The sequence below is a fragment of the Oryctolagus cuniculus genome, chromosome 2 (genome assembly GCF_964237555.1).
Source record: "Oryctolagus cuniculus chromosome 2, mOryCun1.1, whole genome shotgun sequence".
NCBI classification, from domain to species: Eukaryota; Metazoa; Chordata; class Mammalia; order Lagomorpha; family Leporidae; genus Oryctolagus; species Oryctolagus cuniculus.
In genome coordinates, this window is record NC_091433.1 from 159,864,760 (window position 1) to 159,881,944 (window position 17,185).

The following is a 17,185-nucleotide window of genomic DNA, read 5'->3' on the forward strand; positions in this document are numbered from 1 at the left end:
TCCCGCAGCATAGCACCTCCAGCTGCTTTCCTCGCCTGGCCCGGGGCAGAGCCGAGGCAGCGCCGAGGCAGCAGCACCCCTGTTGGGGTCTTAAGCCTGACTGTCCCCTGACCAGCAGGGGGCAGTACAAGCACTTCCCGACAAGGCAAACGGGAGAGGTAAGGTCCACGGGGCAAGCACACCACAGCAAACATCCGTGACTTCTGTCAAAGCAGGAACCACTTTATTGAGGAAGCGTGCAGGCTTATAAAGCTTATGAAGGACATGCGCAGTAGGGGAGCCAATCAGTGAAAAGGTCATGGCACAGGTGGCCCATGCACAGAGGCACCTTAAGCCAGGTATAGGGATCACGCACTGTCCATGTATCAGGAAATAAATCGGACCTATTCCTGCAGGTGGCCTGATGGCGCGGTTTAACCGCAGCGGCCGCAGACACGCCCCCTGATCATCCGCCAGGCGCCATGCTGTTAGGAACTATTTTAGGCAATGCCCAACACACCCCATCCTTCCTCTCAGGTCAGACTGAGCCCACACTGCTTTGCATCCCATTTTCCAGATGGGACAGCTGAGGCTTACATCCAGGGTCAGCGCCACTAGCTCGCTTGTTTGCCTTCTCCCCACAGCTACCACATCGTCTAGAGCGGCCTCCCGGCGACAAGAGACCAGGAAGAGTCGGGATCGCGTGGCTTACGTCGGGGCGTCCCCAAGACGTGGGCCGGCTTGGTGGGGCTGGCCTGGGGCCGAGCCCTCGCACGGAGGCCGCTGCCAGGCCGGGGAGGGGCCGAAACGGCCTTTGATCCCAGGTCCATGCGGCTGGTTGAGAAGGCGGCCGGCGGGCACGGGGCGGGGCGCGCTCCTCCGACGGCTGAGCGGGAGGACGCGCGGCACGGAGAGGACGGCTCGCGGAGGACGCGCGGGCGGCAGGCATGGAGCGCCCCGTGCGAGTGAGGACCTGGGTGCGGGAGAACCGGGCCTCCTTCCAGCCCCCAGTCTGCAACAAGCTCCTGTGAGTCCCCGGCACTCCCAGTGCGTTCCGGGCGCGCTGCCGCCTCTTCCCCCGTTGGCATCTTCACCTCCGGCTCCCTGGGGGGCTGCTCTCGCCGGGTTGGCGCGGGAGGGAAGGAGCGACTGTTCCGGCTTCCGCCGCTCAGCGTGTTCCCCTTTTTGGGGCCTCAGCAGTGGGGACGGTGGCGGGCCCTTCTGAGGGTGGCGGGGCGAGGCGGCAGGTGCCGTCCTCCTGTCCTCCTCGGGGCTGGGAAACAGCTCTCCCATCCCAAGTGAAACCCGCGCACTTTGGGAGATCTCAGTTTTCAGGGCCCCAGAATGACAGCAGAACCTAGGTCTGGGGACAGACCTGTCCCGGGAGGTCTTGTACATTGCTGTCCCCAGGGTCTCTCTTTGCAGGTGCACACAGGCTAACGTCAGCACTACGCCCTGCCCAAGCCACTTGTGCCAGCAGCCCCTCACAGGACTGGCCCTTCCACTGCCACCTCTGTCCAGCACACCTCTGAGGCCCTCCCCTGAGGCCCTGTCATCTCCCTCCCTGGCCCTCAGCTCCGTGTCTGGACCTCCCGTGCCTTGCAGATCCAAGCTCACCTTTGCAAGGGGCGAGGGGAGGATGCCTTAACCCACACAGCTACAGCCTCCTAGTCTGTGCCGGTGTTTTGCATCATCTCATTTAATTGTCACAGTCACCCCGGAAGGTTGAGATTTACATAAGGCATTTCCCCAGTGTCACAGAGCTGGTGTGGATCATGCTGCAGACTCAGGCCCATGGAACAATTTGACTCCAAAGTCCTCGCCTGCTCTTGGTCCCTGTGCAAGACTGCCATGGTTAATGGTCAACGTCTACCCCTCCAGTAGATCTCAGTAAAGTTGGTTTAAACAAGCTTTTGGGGTTGCCTGGCAGGCGCCAGGCCAAGGCCAAACTCCCTAGCTGGTGCCCCTCTTGATCCAGCCTTCTTGCCATAGCTCCCCAGGACCACCCCCACCTGGCCAGGACCCCTGGGCTTCCAGGGTGGGGGCCTCTGCACCCAGCTGTCCCCTCCTAAGCACCCTATAGCTTCTCTCCGCTCCCTGAAGCCCTGTGCAGCTTTTAGTCCTTCCTGGCTCAGCATGGCCCCAGCCACCTCCTCCTGCCCTGAAACCCTGTCTGTATTTTCAAACATGGGGCAGGATATCTGTGTGTGTCTCGTTCACTGGGCCCTACCCCCTAAAAGGGAAGGAAGAGAGAGATTATCCCCTCCTGTCCCCATGCCTGCCCTCAACAAGACGACACTAGTGGGGGGATCCCGACCCCAGGCCCTCCCCCTAAACATCCCATCGTCACCAACACAGGCAGCCTCTACCCATGACCCAAGGACGCCCAGCCCCAGCACCTCGCCTGCTCCGGGGAAAGCCCTCACCCTCCCAGTAGCGGGGTCACCTGACAAGACCCTGAGGCCCCACCTGGACACATCCCACCACTCCCTGTGCAGGATGGGGCAGGGGCAGGGGGTGTTTGCTGTGCAGGGTGACAGGACACCGGCTGTGTGCTGGCTGTGTGCACCGCAGACAGGGCATGGGCCTGGAGTCAGGGAGGCTGGACCCCACTCAGGTTCTGTCATTCCTGGCAACATCACCCTCTCTGAGCTTAAGTCCGCTGTTAGTAAGACAGCTGTGTTAGGTTTACTTTATCAAACACTTAACTAGGGCTGACTCTGTATGCCAAGCCCTGTTGTACAAACTCCCAAGTAGTAACGCAATTCACTCATTTAACTCTACAAAATAAAAGCAGTCTTCCATTTCACAGGTGAGAAAACCAAGGCCCAGCAAGGTTAAGTCATGTGCCCAAGGTTGGAGGAAGAGCCAGCTCCGGGGCTTGTGGTTTTAAATGCCTGCCACACTGGCTCACTGCTATCTGAGGCCTCCGTTGGATGTCGCATTCTCTGAGTCCCCAGAGCCAGGCCTCCGGCCCCTGGAGAACAGGAGGCCCATAATCAGCCAGCTGCTGAATGGGCCTCAGTTGCCCTCCTGGAATTCGGGATCCTGAGCACCACCCAGGAGTCCTAGGTGATGGAGTAACAAATCTGTTACCAAGCTGTTCCCCCTGTTGGGTCACTGGGGGCGAGGGTCCCATTCACAGACATTCAGAGGCACCGTGTGCACCCTGGGGACAAGGGGGTGAGGCACAGAACAGTGATGCAGAAGCAGGCTCCCCCTCCCCTCACCCCAGGGACTGGCTCCGGACCTTCCCCTGTTTGTCCATTGCAGGCACCAGGAGCAGCTCAAAATCATGTTCGTGGGGGGGCCCAACACCAGGAAGGACTATCACATCGAGGAGGGTGAGGAGGTAGGCTCGCTGCCCCTGGGAGGGAGGGGCCAGGGCTTGTGGACTGGACGAGGGGAGGCGTGGGGGGGGAGGGGCACACAGGGACGCTCCCCCCAGAATGTGAGCAGGTGAACTCTGCTGGCGGGGCCCCTGTGCTGAGATTGCCTGTGGCTGCCCCTGCTCTCTGTGTGCTGCCCTGGTCCCCTCCCCCAGCCTGAACAGGCACACTTGGCCTCCAAGATGAGCCCCAGCGCCTAGGGGACCTTGTACTCTTCTTCTGGTCTTGGGAGCTGTTTGCTGTCCTGCAGGCGGGGCCAGGGTGCAGGAGGACACAGTGGGCGTGGGCTGGGATGAGGAGAGGGGGCTGAGAGGAGCAGGTGGTGGAGGGAGGGGTGTGCGGAGGGAGAGGAGCTGAGGGAGGGGCTGGGGGCTCCTCTGTCCCCAGAGGGTGCCAAGAGATGTGTGACTGGGGGAGGGGAGAGCGAGGGAATTTGCCAGGGGCACTGTTTTTTTTTTTTTTTTTTTTTTTTTTTTTTTTTTTTTTTTTTTTTTTTGACAGGCAGAGTGGACAGTGAGAGAGAGACAGAGAGAGAAAGGTCTTCCTTTTTGCCGTTGGTTCACCCTCCAATGGCCGCCGCTGCAGCCGGCGCACCGCGCTGATCCTGGCAGGAGCCAGGAGCCAGGTGCTTTTTCCTGGTCTCCCATGGGGTGCAGGGCCCAAGCACCTGGGCCATCCTCCACTGCACTCCCTGGCCATAGCAGAGAGCTGGCCTGGAAGGGGGGCAACCGGGACAGAATCCGGCGCCCCAACCGGGACTCGAACCCGGTGTGCCGGCGCCGCAAGGTGGAGGATTAGCCTATTGAGCCACGGCGCCGGCTCAGGGGCACTGTTTTGTACCTTGAATTTTGAACCGTGTCTCCTCTACCTACCCAAAAGTAAATAAGCAAAAGCCACACACAGCAGAAAGGTGGGCCCCTAAGGAGCGACACAGCTGTGAGGGTCCCGGTGGAAAGGACCTGTGGCAGGGCTCCGTGCGACCATCGTGCAGGGGGCCACCCTGATTCTGAGGTCGGAGGTCCAGAGTACAGGTCCACCCCAGCTCTGCCGTCCCCAGCCTAGGCCTGCAGCGAGCAGGAGTGCGGCTCTTTGAACAGCTCGTCAGCGAGCAGTGTGTGCCGAGGACACGCAGGCAGCGTGGGCAGAGCCTCGGCAGAGCTGGCCGCCCCCGCGCCCAGAGGAGCCCATTTTCCTCTGTGGAAAAATCGCGACGTGGTGGGACAGGAGGGGCTTGCACAGCACGCAGGTGCCAGGCCGTCCCACAGGCTTCCGTGGTCTCAGTGCCCACGCCTCCTGTCTCCCTCTCTGCTTCCTGCCCTTCTTGTTCCTACCATCTTTGCCACGTGCCCCTTGTGGCTTCTCCACGCCCCGCAGGGGCCAGGAGTCCACGGAGGGGCCAGCTGGCCCATACCCTGGCTCAGCTGGTGGCTGAGGAGCGAGGAGGGCCGGCCTGTCCAGTGTCTGCACCCTGCTGGGTGGCTCAGGGGGCTAGGAGGAGTCTGGCTGGAGGTGGGTTTATGATGGCTTGGTCCCACCATACAGGGAAATGTCCCTACCACAGCCCTGCGGAGGCCTTGGAGTTGGGGGCCAGCAGCTGGGGGCCACGGAGCCCCTCAGCCCTGGGTTCCAGTCACACCTCATACCGACCGAGACCAACGTTCTTCACTCAGCTCAGCCTCTGCGATAGCCATCCAGGGGCCGGGGCCACACACGGCCTTCTCCACCTCTTTCCTGCTGGGGCCCTGGGGCCCTGCTGGGAGGTGGGTGAACCTCTCACTAATCATGTGGTCTTTGCTTGCGTGTGAAAAGCAGAGCAACAAGGCAGGCATGAGAGAGAGAGAGAGAGAAAGAGAGCGAGCGAGCGAGCTTTTCCATTGCTGGTTCAAATGGAACAGCCAAGGCTGAGCCAGGCCAAACCCGAAGCCTCATTCTGGTCTCCCCTGTGGGCGGGAGGGGCTGAAATACTTGGGCCATCGTGCACTGCCTTTCGAGGCCCGTTAGCTGGATGGGAAGCAGAGCATCCTGGACTTGAACTGGCCTTCCGTTGTGGGATGCCAGCCTCGCAAGTGGCAGCTCAGCCCACTGCACCACAACCTGGGCCACAGCCATCGGTGCTGGGCAGCCTACGTCACATCCCCTGTCCGAGCCTTTCCCAGGAGCCCCTGGGCCAGCGGCCCCTGCCTGGTACAAGGATTCAGTGTATGTGGAGGGGGTGCGTGACATGCACTGCTTCCCGGCGCCTGCCTGTGGGGCCTGGACGCCAGACTCGATTCAATATCTGCCGGAGCGGTACAGTTAATCTTCTCGCTCGCCCAGGGCCCCGAATGTCATTACTGCCAAGCAAGCATAATTCCTTTTGGATTGCCTGCGGCTGTTGGGGATTTTCTGCTGCTCCCTGATCTGTGCCTCTGCTCCAGGCCGGGCCTGGCCCTCAGCACGAGGAAGGCCCCGGGCAGGGGACAGAATTCTGCTTCCTTCTGACATTTTGTTTCAGGGCCACGAATACTTGGTAGCCTGCCCAGAAGGGTTTGAATCTGGCTCATCGACCACTCCAGACTCCCCACTCCCGACTTTCCTTGATCATGGCCCCCTCACCAGATCTCTGTCCCCTCCCCCTTGAAAAGACCCAGGACACGCACACACACACACACACACACACACAGGTGTAGGGGGAGGGGAATGAGGGCATGCTGACTTGCTCCCTATAAGGAAACCTTGTGGTTTTTTTCTTATATGTATTAAGTAATATTTTTGAGATTTTAATAATGAAAGTAAATATTGTTCATTGTCGAAAACATGAGAAATATAGAAAAATAAAGTTTTCATCAGTCATCTCTCTACCACTCAAGGGGACCCCTGTGAACACGTGGCATACATCAGTCTGTACACAATTAGGGTACTGCTGGGCAGAGTTGTGAATCTCATTTTAACATTGTCATTTCCCCATTTTTATGAAGTTATTTCAAAACAGCTTTAATGGCTCCATGACATTCCATATTTTGAATCCACCATCAAATATCTGATTTCCCTTATTAGTGTTATCTTTGTAATCCCTACCATCGCTGAAGTATTGGCTGGAGGTGTGCTGAGTGCTTGCTGTGTGCTGGTGCCTTCACAACAACCTTCTAAGCAGATACTCTCCTGTTAGAGATGAGGAAGCAGGCACAGAAGAGCCCGCTGAGGGGCGGGCCCTGTGGTGCAGTGGGTTAGCCACTGCCTGCAATGCATCCCATATGGTCACCAGTTCAAGTCCCAGCTGTTCCACTTCCCGTTCAGCTCCCTGTTAATGTGCCTAGGGAAGCAATGGCAGATGGTTCAAATGCTTGGGCCCCTGCCACCCACATGGGAGACCCAGATGAAGGTCCTGGCTCCTGGCTTCGGACTGGCTGTTGTGGCCATTTCTTTCTCTTCCTCTCTCTATGTAACTCTGTCTTTTGAGTAAATACATAAGTCTTTGAAAGAAAGGCTAATTGAATCAACCAAGGGCACACAGCCTGCTGGCAGGGCTGGGGGCCAGGTCGGATGATGCTGGACCTGCTTTGACCAACGCACTGCGTTCAAACGGCCTTGTCAACACCAGGGTTCTGAGGGTGAAGTCTGCGCTCAAGGGTGAGGGGGCTTTCCCGGTGTTAGTGCAGTGGCCTGTGTCCCAAGGAACCCTACAGGCTGTGAGCTCCGAGCCTGTTGCCCTTGGAGAGCTGTCAGTGGCGCCTGGGGCAGACGGCAGAGCCAGGTTTCTCAAGGTTGTGTGAGCTCAGTTTGAGTTCTCGGCCATGTTGTGACAAGAGATTCTAACTCCTTACGGAATACTAACTACTGCTATTATTAGCACCGCCCCTTCAGCCGTGTGTGTGTGGGCTTTTAACACCCATGCGGCGTGTGACCGGCGGCTGGAGACCGTGTCTGCCCCCTCCTGGCCCCAGCACGCACCCCACCCCCACCCCCACAGACTCCCGAGAGAGAGAGAAACCCCAGATGCATCTTCTGAGAAAGCGGTTTATTACAGATCTGTCAGGAGATGGGGAAAAGCAACAAAACCCACCCCCATCTCGCTCGTCGGACAGGGCCCTGGGAATTTACGGCGTCAGGTCACAGCAACACCTCCAAGCCACAGCAGGTGGAACAGGACAGGTGCAGAGGAAAGGGCGCAGAGAGGCCTCTGAGCATGCGCACTAGAGGACCAAACATTTTCACGCGCCGCGTGCTCCAAGATGGCGGCTGAAAGGCCGCGGGACAGGGCTGGGTTCACCCGGCCATGAGCCGCAGGCAGCTGTCGGGCCGACAGCGTTGTTCTGCACGGGCTCCAGTCATGATTTTGGCTACAGCCGGTCCTGCTCAGTTTTATCAGGGACAGCATAAGAGATTTTTAGCAAAGACAACTATTATGGGATAGCACTTTAGAGGGTGAGCAGTTGACGGCTGAGGCAGCAAGCGGAGGGATCAGCCTGCTTGATTGCCCGGGGATTCGGTCTCAGCAAACGCAGTAACCAGGGTCTTGGGTGGAATTGGAGAAAGGCAGGCAGAGATCCCTGGAGCGTGCACAGCCCCAGCCCACCCTAGGCTGCCAGTCTCCGCAGCCGCACCCTGGGACGTCCTGGTGGCCAGAGGAAGTGACACCTGTCCCTAGCCACACCCAAACTACCCAGCTATGTGACCTCAGGCGAGTTGCTTTACTCTCTGAGCCTCAGTTTTCTTTTCTGCAGAATGGGGCTGAGATTATCTCTGGAAGTTGTGTCAGGATTTCTGACCCCACAAACGGAAGGGCCTGGCATAGCCGCTGGCACACAGCAGAGGGGCGGCGGTTCCCCTCACGTGCCGGCTGGGCCCCAGCCCACTCTTCCATCCTGGGACCTCTGCTGATCGCTTGGTGTTTGAGAGGTGGTCTCTTTGTGTCCTGGCACTCCTGTCCGTGGCCTGTGTCAGGGGAGACGGAGCTGCTTGCGAACTCCGAGGCCTTCGAGAAGTTTCTCAGGTGTCCTGGGCAGTGGCTAAGGACCTGGGAGACTGAGCAGTGAGGGGCTGAGCTTTTTGCTGTCCCACAGGTGTTTTACCAGCTGGAGGGCGACATGGTTCTTCGAGTCCTGGAACGCGGGCAGCACCGGGATGTGGTCATTCGGCAGGGAGAGGTGAGGCTGGGACGGCGGGCGGCCGGAACGGGCCCCACCCTGGCCTCACAGATCTCGTCCCCCACTTCCCTTGCCTGTGCACCCCCAGGCTCCTCCTTCAGGATGCCCCGTCCGCAGCACAGCCCAGCATTGCCTTGGGTTCCCTGGTCAGAGGCGGGGCAGAGAGCAGGACCTGGGGGATAGGCAGTGCCCGTGCCACCACCCTGTGGGTCAGCTGCGGGTGCCCGGGAGGTTGTGGGCACTCAGGTCTCCTCCTGCAGATATTCCTCCTGCCTGCCCGCGTGCCGCACTCCCCACAGAGGTTTGCCAACACCGTGGGGCTGGTGATTGAGCGGAGGCGGCTGGAGACTGAGCTAGATGGGCTCAGGTAAGTGCTCCTGTCTCGTTGGCCGGGGCAGAGAGAGGGCAAGGGGCAAGCACGAAGGGGTACAGCTCAACCCTGCAGCTGAAAGAACCCTAGATAGACTTGAGAAAGCGCTTGCTGGCTGCAGTGGGGGCAGGGGAGGTCCTGCATTTGCTGGCTGATGGGAGAGCGGGGGTTGGATGTCAGGGGATGGGCGAGGATGCTGTGTCCCCCTGGGAGCCAGAATCAGCACCTGTGCTTTCTGCATGGGGTCTGTGGGGAGGGGTGGGATGTAGAAAAGGAGGTAGGTAGGGGATGCCAAAGCCAGAACCCCCTACTCCAGTGCGGCTGGGACCAGCGCTGCTTCCCCCAGCCTCGGCCCCCAGAGTTCAGAGGGCGCCCTCAGCGCCTCCCTCTGCTGGTGCTTCCAGCCCAGCTCGTGCCTCAGTGAGCGCTGACATCTGGACAGCACCTGCTAGGTGCCCTGTGTTTCTCCCTTTGATGCTCCAGCCATTTCAGAGGGCAGGGGCCTGCCCATCCAGACTCTAGGGGTGAAGAAGCTGGGCACAGGGATGTTCAGTTTGCTAGGGTGTGGCGTGCCAGCGCTGGCCTCGCAGAGAAATATGAAGTCCGGCCAGGACGGTAGAGAGCCAGCCCCGAGGAGGCCACAGCTGTGGTTCCCATTGGGTTCTCATCCGTTGCCCAATGATTATCCCCTGAAAGGGGAAAGCAGCAATAGTTATGGGGAATAAAGACTTTCCCAAGGGCTAACGTGCTTTTTAAAATTTTTTTCCCCAAGACAAATTTCCCACTGGGTCACGGAGACAGGGGATCCTGGCTCACATCTACTATAATGGGCGCTTTTTACTGCTTCCTTCTTCTCAGGTTATATGCATCCACTCTCAAAATAACTTACCACTGGCCGGCGCCGCGGCTCACTAGGCTAATCCTCCACCTTGCGGCGCCGGCACACCGGGTTCTAGTCCCGTTCGGGGTGCCGGATTCTGTCCCGGTTGCCCCTCTTCCAGGCCAGCTCTCTGCTGTGGCCCAGCAGTGCAGTGGAGGATGGCCCAAGTGCTTGGGCCCTGTACCCCATGGGAGACCAGGAGAAGCACCTGGCTCCTGCCATCGGATCAGCGCGGTGCGCCGGCCGCAGCGCGCGGGCCGTGGCGGCCATTGGAGGGTGAACCAACGGCAAAGGAAGACCTTTCTCTCTGTCTCTCTCTCTCACTGTCCACTCTGCCTGTCAAAAAGAAAAGAAAAAAAAAATAACTTACCACTGAAAGGGTGATTTTTTTTTAGATTTATTTATTTGAATGTAGAGAGAGAGGAGAGGGAGAGAGCGCGCGAGAGCAAGAACGAGAGCGAGAGAGAATCGATCTTCCATCCACTGGTTCACTCCCCACGTGGTGGTAATGACCAGGCCTGGGCCAGGCTGAAGCCAAGAGCCAGGAGCTTCATCTGGGTCTCCCACGTGGGCAGCAGGGGCCCAAGACTTGGACCATCTTCTGCCATTAGCAGGAAGCTGGGTTGGACATGGAGTAGCGGGGACACAGACCATTGCCCGTGTGGAAGCCAGTGTCACAGGTGGCGGATGACTTGCTACACCATAATGCCAGCTCCAGGGTGACTTTTGTGATGTGAACATCTCAATAAAACTAAATAATAATCAAAGAGGGGCACATAAAGTCATCCCACCATTAAACCTCAGGAAGCGCCTACACTCCCAGCTTTTTTTTTTTTTTTTTTTTTTTTCTGTGCAAATCCATGCCTACAACAGTGCAGGCTTGCTGCATGCATGGCTGGAGTTTTGGCTTTTTCTTTACTGAAAAGACTCTTGAGTATTTTTTATATTAGTGACTCTTTAAAAAAGAAAGACACTGCTGCAGAATAAGCTACTGCATGTGAGTGTGTCGTGAAGACTGCTACCCGGCCTCACATTCTAAAGGCGATTTCTCATCTGGGCCTTTCTTAGGGCATCTTCATGATGGAAAGGACGGTGTCCTCAATAACATTTTATAGCAATGCAATAATGGCTTTCCTCGTGCTGCTTTGACCTTTAATAAAAGCCAGGGATGTGACATCACAATGCCACTCCGACACTTTCTGGTGGCCAGCTCCATCCCAGGACAGAGCTTAGGTGGCTGGGACCACCGCACTAATGGGACTGCTCTCGTTTTCAGGAGGAATTGAAGAGCTGTCCTGGGAGCTGGGTCCCAGGAGTTACAGCCATTCCCAATGTCCCCCTCCTCCCCCCATGCTGCCAGGCGTTCCCTAGGCCAAAGGAGCTTGCTGAGCTGGGCAGGGGATATGGGTGGGTTCCAGGGTGCACCGAACGCTGCGTGGGCAATGCTCATGGGCCTTCCCCCAGGGCAGGAGCCCAGCGATTTGCAACCCTGACCCTGAAAGGAAAGAACCCCCATTGAGGGGGCTGCCGCCTCACGTTGGCTTCTGAAGTTTCTGGGTCCTCTGGCCCAGAGCACCGCAGGCGGGCACAGCTTCTGGCTGCTGGCCCTGGGTTCGGGCTTATCCTCAGCTTGCTGTTTGGGAAAAGCAAACACTTGGATTAGCTGTGCGCTAAGCTTCTGTCTTAGACCTAGCCTGCTGCTGCCAGCCCGAGCTGTGTAATCCCTGCCAACAGCCCGCTCCTCTGAGCCTGCTCTGACAGTGGTCAGGTTTGGGGAGCCCGGCAGAGGTGGGCAGTGAAAGGGCTCTGTGGATAGCGGCGCCCGTCATGGTGGGCCAGGAGGGCACAGGTGTGCTCCTGGAGGAGCTGGCTGGAGGTGAGCAGGGCTGGCCGCTCCCGGGGGTAAAGCAGCTGTGCGGGGCCCAGCCCAGAGGCCTTCAGGCAGAGCCAGCCCTGAGCCGCCCAGATGGGGAGCAGGCTTGCCCGTCCTCTGCTCTGCAGGTACTACGTGGAGGACTCCTTGGACGTCCTGTATGAGAAGTGGTTCTATTGCAAGGACCTTGGCACGCAGCTGGCGCCCATCATCCAGGAGTGAGCCCCCAGCCCTGCCCCTTAACGTCTGGATGCTTCGTGTCAGCACCTGCTGGTCTGAAGCTGTCACACCTGGGAATTAGGGAGACAGTCTCCCCTGGGGGGTGTGGTGGGGATGGAGCACCCACTGGGAAGGGTAGAGGGGTGTTCCCTGGGGTGGGAGGGAAAGGATGGTAGGTGTACAGTGAGGTGTGTGAGGGCCCCGTGAGTGTGTGTGTGTGAACATGTGTGTCGCCCTGGCAGCTCCCATGGGGACGCCCACTATACCTGGCCTCCACTTGTCCCTGCAGGTTCTTCCGCTCTGAGCAGTACAGAACAGGAAAGCCCATCCCTGGTGAGGCCGCTGGGACCCAGCCAGACCAGTCCCTCTTCCCTCCTCCCTCCCCACTTCCCCAGACTAGCTTGGGTCTCAGCCCTGGTCCTGGGGAGTCCCTTTCTGAGTACTCTGGCCAGTCCTCAAGACTCGGAAGATGGCTGCCTGGTCATCAAGCTGGGCCCAGAACCCATTCTGGTGGTTGAGAGCAGGCACCCCTGGGGCCAAGCCCGCTAGGGCTGGGAGGGCTGGGAGGGCTGGGCCCAGAAGACACTGACCAAGCCATGCCACGTGCAGAGCAGCTGCTCAAGGAGCCGCCGTTCCCTCTGAGCACACGGCCCGTCATGGAGCCCATGTCCCTGGAGGCCTGGCTGGACAGCCACCGCAGCCAGCTGCAGGCAGGCACGCCCCTCAGCCTGTTTGGGGACACCTATGAGACCCAGGTAATGCAGCCCTGGCCATCCAGGGCATCCACCCAGAGCCCCGGGAAATGGGAATGAGCTATGCTTTCATGCTGCATGCACACTCACACACACACATACTCTCAAACATACACACGTACTTACTCACACACACACAATCCTGGAGGTTGGGGGCTTGAGCTCAGCCCTGCCTCCTTCCTCCCCGACTCAGGGAGCCTTGACTTTGCTATGAGTAGAAGTCTGTGCAGGCCACACGGTCCCATGCTGTCCTTGTCTGCTTTCAGAGCAAGGGTTTGCCCCGTTGAGTGACAGCCTCCTGGGGGTCTGAAGTGTTCCCCCTGCTAGGAATTCCTGAGCCTTTGGTCAGTCATAGCGGTGGAAGCCAGAATGGGGAGAGGTGTCTGGGGTGAGGGTCGGGTGGAGAGGTGCAGAGAGAGAGACCCAAACCAAGCTGACCTTTCTCTTAGCATTGACTGGAGCGCCTCCTGTGTTTCTGGCTTTGGTAGGAGAGTAGGGTAGAGTTACTACCTCCGAAAGTGTCCCGTGTGGTCAAGGAGATGGATGAGTTCATCAACTGTTGCTAAAATCATGTGATAGATTATCTGATAGAGAAACTACTGGAAGCCCTAGGATGATAAAGGAGGGCTCCAGGCTGGGAAGGCTTCTTGGAGGAAGTGATGGGCAAGTTGAGCTTTAAAGCTGTTGTAGGAGTTTGCAAGAGGTTGAGAGGGAGTTGGAGCGAGTGTTCTAGCTGCATGGCATGGAGGCTTGGCTTAGCTTGGCACTGCAAGCTGCTGAGGTTGGCGGGTGCCAGGGTGGGAGGCTGGTAGACTACAGCTCAGTGGGCAGGGCGGCAGGGCAGGGCAGGGTGGGCGGAGACCACAGGGCTTCTGCAGGGACAAGTCTTGGGAAAACCACTATACACGGGAGTGGGAGGGCTCTGGAGGGCAGGCTGGTCTTGCCCTGTGCTTACGATTTGCCACCATGCATCCTGGGCACCCGGACTCAGCCACCCCACGCAGGCTGCTGCCCGGCCTGCCCTGTGGTTCTGCCAGGGATGAGCTGAGCCTAGGCAGGGCTGAGAGAGTGAAGCATGCGCCAGGAAGCCCTTCCACTCCCTCCCCACAGTGTCGTCACTCCCCTGCTCCTACCCACTTTAGTTTACACTGACAACCTCCCTGAGGCCGTTCTGGGCCATCAGGAGCATGGCCCCTACCCAGCAGCTGCAGGTTCCCAGGCCTGTGCAGGTCAGAGAAGCCACAGCCTCACTCTGCTCACCCCCTCATCCCCTTGGGCCTCACTCATAACATCTCACAGGGGAAGGGGGGCACCCCGTGGAGATTGGATGGCCCCGTTGTGCACTGGTGGGCATACCTTCATGGGAACATGCGTCAAGACCCCGGGGCATGTGCATGTGAAGGGTGGGTAGCAGGTGGGCAGCTGACAGGGAGGTCTGCAGCCCTATGGCCTTCCTTTTGGTCCTGGACTCTGCTCAGCACATGGTGGGGGGCTGTGGTACAGGCCCCACTCCTGCCCCACTCAGGACTGGTGTCTGGGAGCCAGGTTCAAAACCCTTCACCCGTATAGGGCAGACAGCACCAGAAAGACCCATGTCACCTCCCCCCAGGTCACCGCCCATGGACATGGCAACAGCCAAGGCCCGAGACTGGATGTGGATGTGTGGCTGTGGCAGCTGGCAAGTGGGCCCGGGGAGGGGAGGGTTGCTTGGCTTCCTGTCTGTGGGGATCAGGCTGCCCTGCCCCCTGGGGCCTCCTGACCAGGGGCGAACTCAGGGCTGTTCAGACTTTGCTGAAGCCCCGCAGCTCCACGAAGCTCCTGCTCCTCTATCCTAGGAGGGCTCCTCAGTGGTGATGATGGGAGACAAGCGCCTGAGCCTAAGCCCAGACGACAGCCTGCTGGTGCCAGCAGGGACTGCGTGAGTCCACGGGGAGGACTCCCCCCACAAGCTGTGGGAACACCCTCCTTAACCTGGGATCCTCAGGGTCCCCTCTGTGTCTCCACAGGTATGTCTGGGAGCGAGCCCAGGGCTCTGTGGCCCTGTCTGTGACCCAGGACCCTGCCTGCAAGAAGGCCCTGGAGTGACCCACTCCGGCCACGGGGCATCTGAGCGCCACCTGCCAAATGACTTCTCCCCGTGCTGCTGCTGAGCCCTCCCCGGGCCCCACACGGGCCCTGTCCTTGTCCTCCTTCCTCCTGCATTCTCAGCCCTGGGTGCAGCAGCTCCGCTTCTCCTCTCACAGCCCCCACCCCCACCCCTGCAGCCAGCTGCGCCCCATCCCGCTGGCCGCACAGGCTCAGCACAGCACTCGATAATCCCTTCCTGTGCACAGGCGGCAGGCCGTGTGCGCCTGTGACCATGTCCCTGCGTGAGCACAGCCGGTCCTCTCTGTGTCCCCAGTCCGTGTCTGGTCCAGGGAGCGCAGCCGAGGTTCTCTCTGGGCCTCCTTCTCCATGCCCGTGTATTCTTCCTTATGTAACTTTTAACAAGTCACTCCTGTCTTCTCTCCCAGTAACAGGAGTCATCTGTGCTAATGGTAGAAAACAGAAATGCATAAAAACACAAAATCAGGCCAGCGCCGTGGCTCACTAGGCTAATCCTCCGCCTGCGGCGCTGGCACCCCGGGTTCTAGTCCCAGTCGGGGTGCCGGATTCTGTCCCGGCTGCTCCTTTTCCAGTCCAGCTCTCTTCTGTGGCCCGGGAGTGCAGTGGAGGATGGCCCAAGTACTTGGGCCCTGCACCTGCAAGGGAGACCAGGAGGAAGCACCTGGCTCCTTGCTACGGATCAGTGCGGTGTGCTGGCCGCAGTGCGCTGGCCGAAGTGGCCATTGGGGAGTGAACCAACAGAAAAAGGAAGACCTTTCTCTCTGTCTCTCTCTCACTGTCCACTCTGCCTGTCAAAAAAAAAAAAAAAAAAAAAAAAAAACACACACACACACCAAAATCCTTGCCTCCAGAGTTCGCTGTTAATACCCAAAGGCTGCTCAGCCTGAAAGGGGCACAAAGGGGAAAGGGTGTATGTGACCCCCGGCCACCACCACCTCCTAGGCACAAAGACCCAAGAGTGCTCCCTGGGCTGCTGGAGGGTCCCAGAAGCATGGGGTGGCTGCCTGTGGACAGAACAGGTGCCAGCTCGGAGCCAAGCTTCCATAGAAGAGAACTTGAGCCCCAGCTTGGAGGGTCACTGCTTTGGTAAGACACTTCTGACGGGCAGAGGGAGCCCTGGCTTTGCTGAAAGGGCTTCTGGCCCTGAGGGACGCTGGGACCCTCACCCGCCTCCCTGTCCCAAAGGGTTTTCCTGTCCTGCAAGCAAAGAAGAAAGAAGACGAGCCTCCTCCACCACCATGGGTCTCAGGCCGCCCGGGCAGAGCCTGGCTTGCTTGGGCTGCTGCAATGTGAGGCCCTCGCAGGAGCGGCGAACCCCGGAGTCAGAAGGCGAGGCCACGAGGAGGAGTTTATCCCTAGTGCCACGGATCCAGCCTCGGCCCAGCGGGAGGTGACAATCAGAGCTGCTGGTTCTCCGAACACAGGCTCTGTGCCAGGGAACCCCCTGGAAGTTTTCACATAACTGACCCCATGTTAGCCTCACAGCTTTCCAGGGAGCTGGTGGCACTTGATTCTACGGGTGAGGCTCAGACCCGTCTACATGTACACACAGAGCCCAGGGCAGGGGCAGGCCTGGAGGATCTGTGGGAGAGGGGCCAGTGGTCATGGGGTCTGAAACCTGGAGGCCTGGGCAGAGTGGGCAGTGCACAGCAGACTGTTGACGGCGGCCAGCTGGCACCTGGCCATGGTTATCAGGGCCTGTGGCCTTGTCTTGACCAACAGGATCAGGCAGTGGTCTCATGAGGACGCCTCACAGTGGACAGCACGTTCTGTTCCTTGTCCAGAGCTCACTGCGGTCTCCTGTTTTCCCTGCTGCCGTGAATGCTGGGCACAGGGACTGTTCTCACTGGTTGCCATGGTAGTAGGACCTTGGCAAGGCAGTCCTCTGCCTCTGAAACAGACTTCATCGTGCACATGGACTTGGGACCATGACAGACCTCAGAGCCACCGGGAAGGTTGCACTGCAGCAGGCCTGGGGCACAGGGTTAGTGGCTGAGCACCAATAGGCCGGGTTCTCGTGAGGCCACCAGCAGGATGGTGAGTGTCACTTGACCCTGCTCCTTCCTCTCCACAGTCCCTGTAGCCAGAGCTAGTGGACGAGGAGACCTCCAAAAATCTGTGGAAAATGGAATTAACTACAAGTTTAATTTGATGCAGAACAAAAATTGGAATCCATGCATAGCTTTCTGGTATGCATTTTCCATGAGCTTTTTGATAACCCCCCTCTTATAATGGGGGGCGTGGGGGCTATCAGGGAGTCACAGGGGTAGCTCCTGCCTTCAGGCCAGCCAGCTCTGACCACTCAGGGCTGCAGTGACTCCTCCCCCTCAGCCAGGGACATGGCCTCATGCAGAGGTCACTCGGGGTCCGGGGAGGAGGGAAGCAGGGAGGGCCATGAGACCTCCTTGGCCTGCCATGGAGGACTGGGTGCTTCTGAGGAGAGCCCCAGGAGGCAGAGTCTGCACGGGTAGGGAGACCCCAGAACAGTCTC

The 17,185-nt window shown here is 58.9% G+C and overlaps 1 protein-coding gene across 2 annotated transcripts; it reads left to right on the forward strand.

Moving 5' to 3' along the window:
- The first annotated feature begins 609 nt into the window (after window positions 1-609).
- Window positions 610-15,160, forward strand: HAAO (3-hydroxyanthranilate 3,4-dioxygenase). Of its 2 annotated transcripts, XM_002709739.5 has the most exons (10): window positions 621-1,006; window positions 3,253-3,331; window positions 8,411-8,494; window positions 8,755-8,861; window positions 11,746-11,835; window positions 12,126-12,169; window positions 12,446-12,591; window positions 14,198-14,266; window positions 14,424-14,506; window positions 14,595-15,160. In XM_002709739.5, the coding sequence occupies exons 1-10, from the start codon at window positions 927-929 to the stop codon at window positions 14,671-14,673; spliced, it is 861 nt and encodes a 286-aa protein (XP_002709785.5). In that variant the 5' UTR covers window positions 621-926; the 3' UTR covers window positions 14,674-15,160. The 2 variants fall into 2 exon arrangements, with proteins under 2 accessions (XP_008252691.4, XP_002709785.5); XM_008254469.4 differs by lacking the exon at window positions 14,198-14,266 and having other exon boundaries at window positions 610-1,006.
- Window positions 15,161-17,185: the final 2,025 nt, after the last annotated feature.

Excerpts from the sequence above, each read along its gene's own strand:
- HAAO (XM_002709739.5), top strand. The coding sequence starts at position 927 with ATGGAGCGCCCCGTGCGAGTGAGGACCTGGGTGCGGGAGAACCGGGCC. Across the intron at positions 8,495-8,754 it reads TGGTCATTCGGCAGGGAGAG|ATATTCCTCCTGCCTGCCCG; the intron begins GTGAGGCTGGGA and ends CTCCTCCTGCAG. Across the intron at positions 12,592-14,197 it reads GGGACACCTATGAGACCCAG|GTCACCGCCCATGGACATGG; the intron begins GTAATGCAGCCC and ends ACCTCCCCCCAG.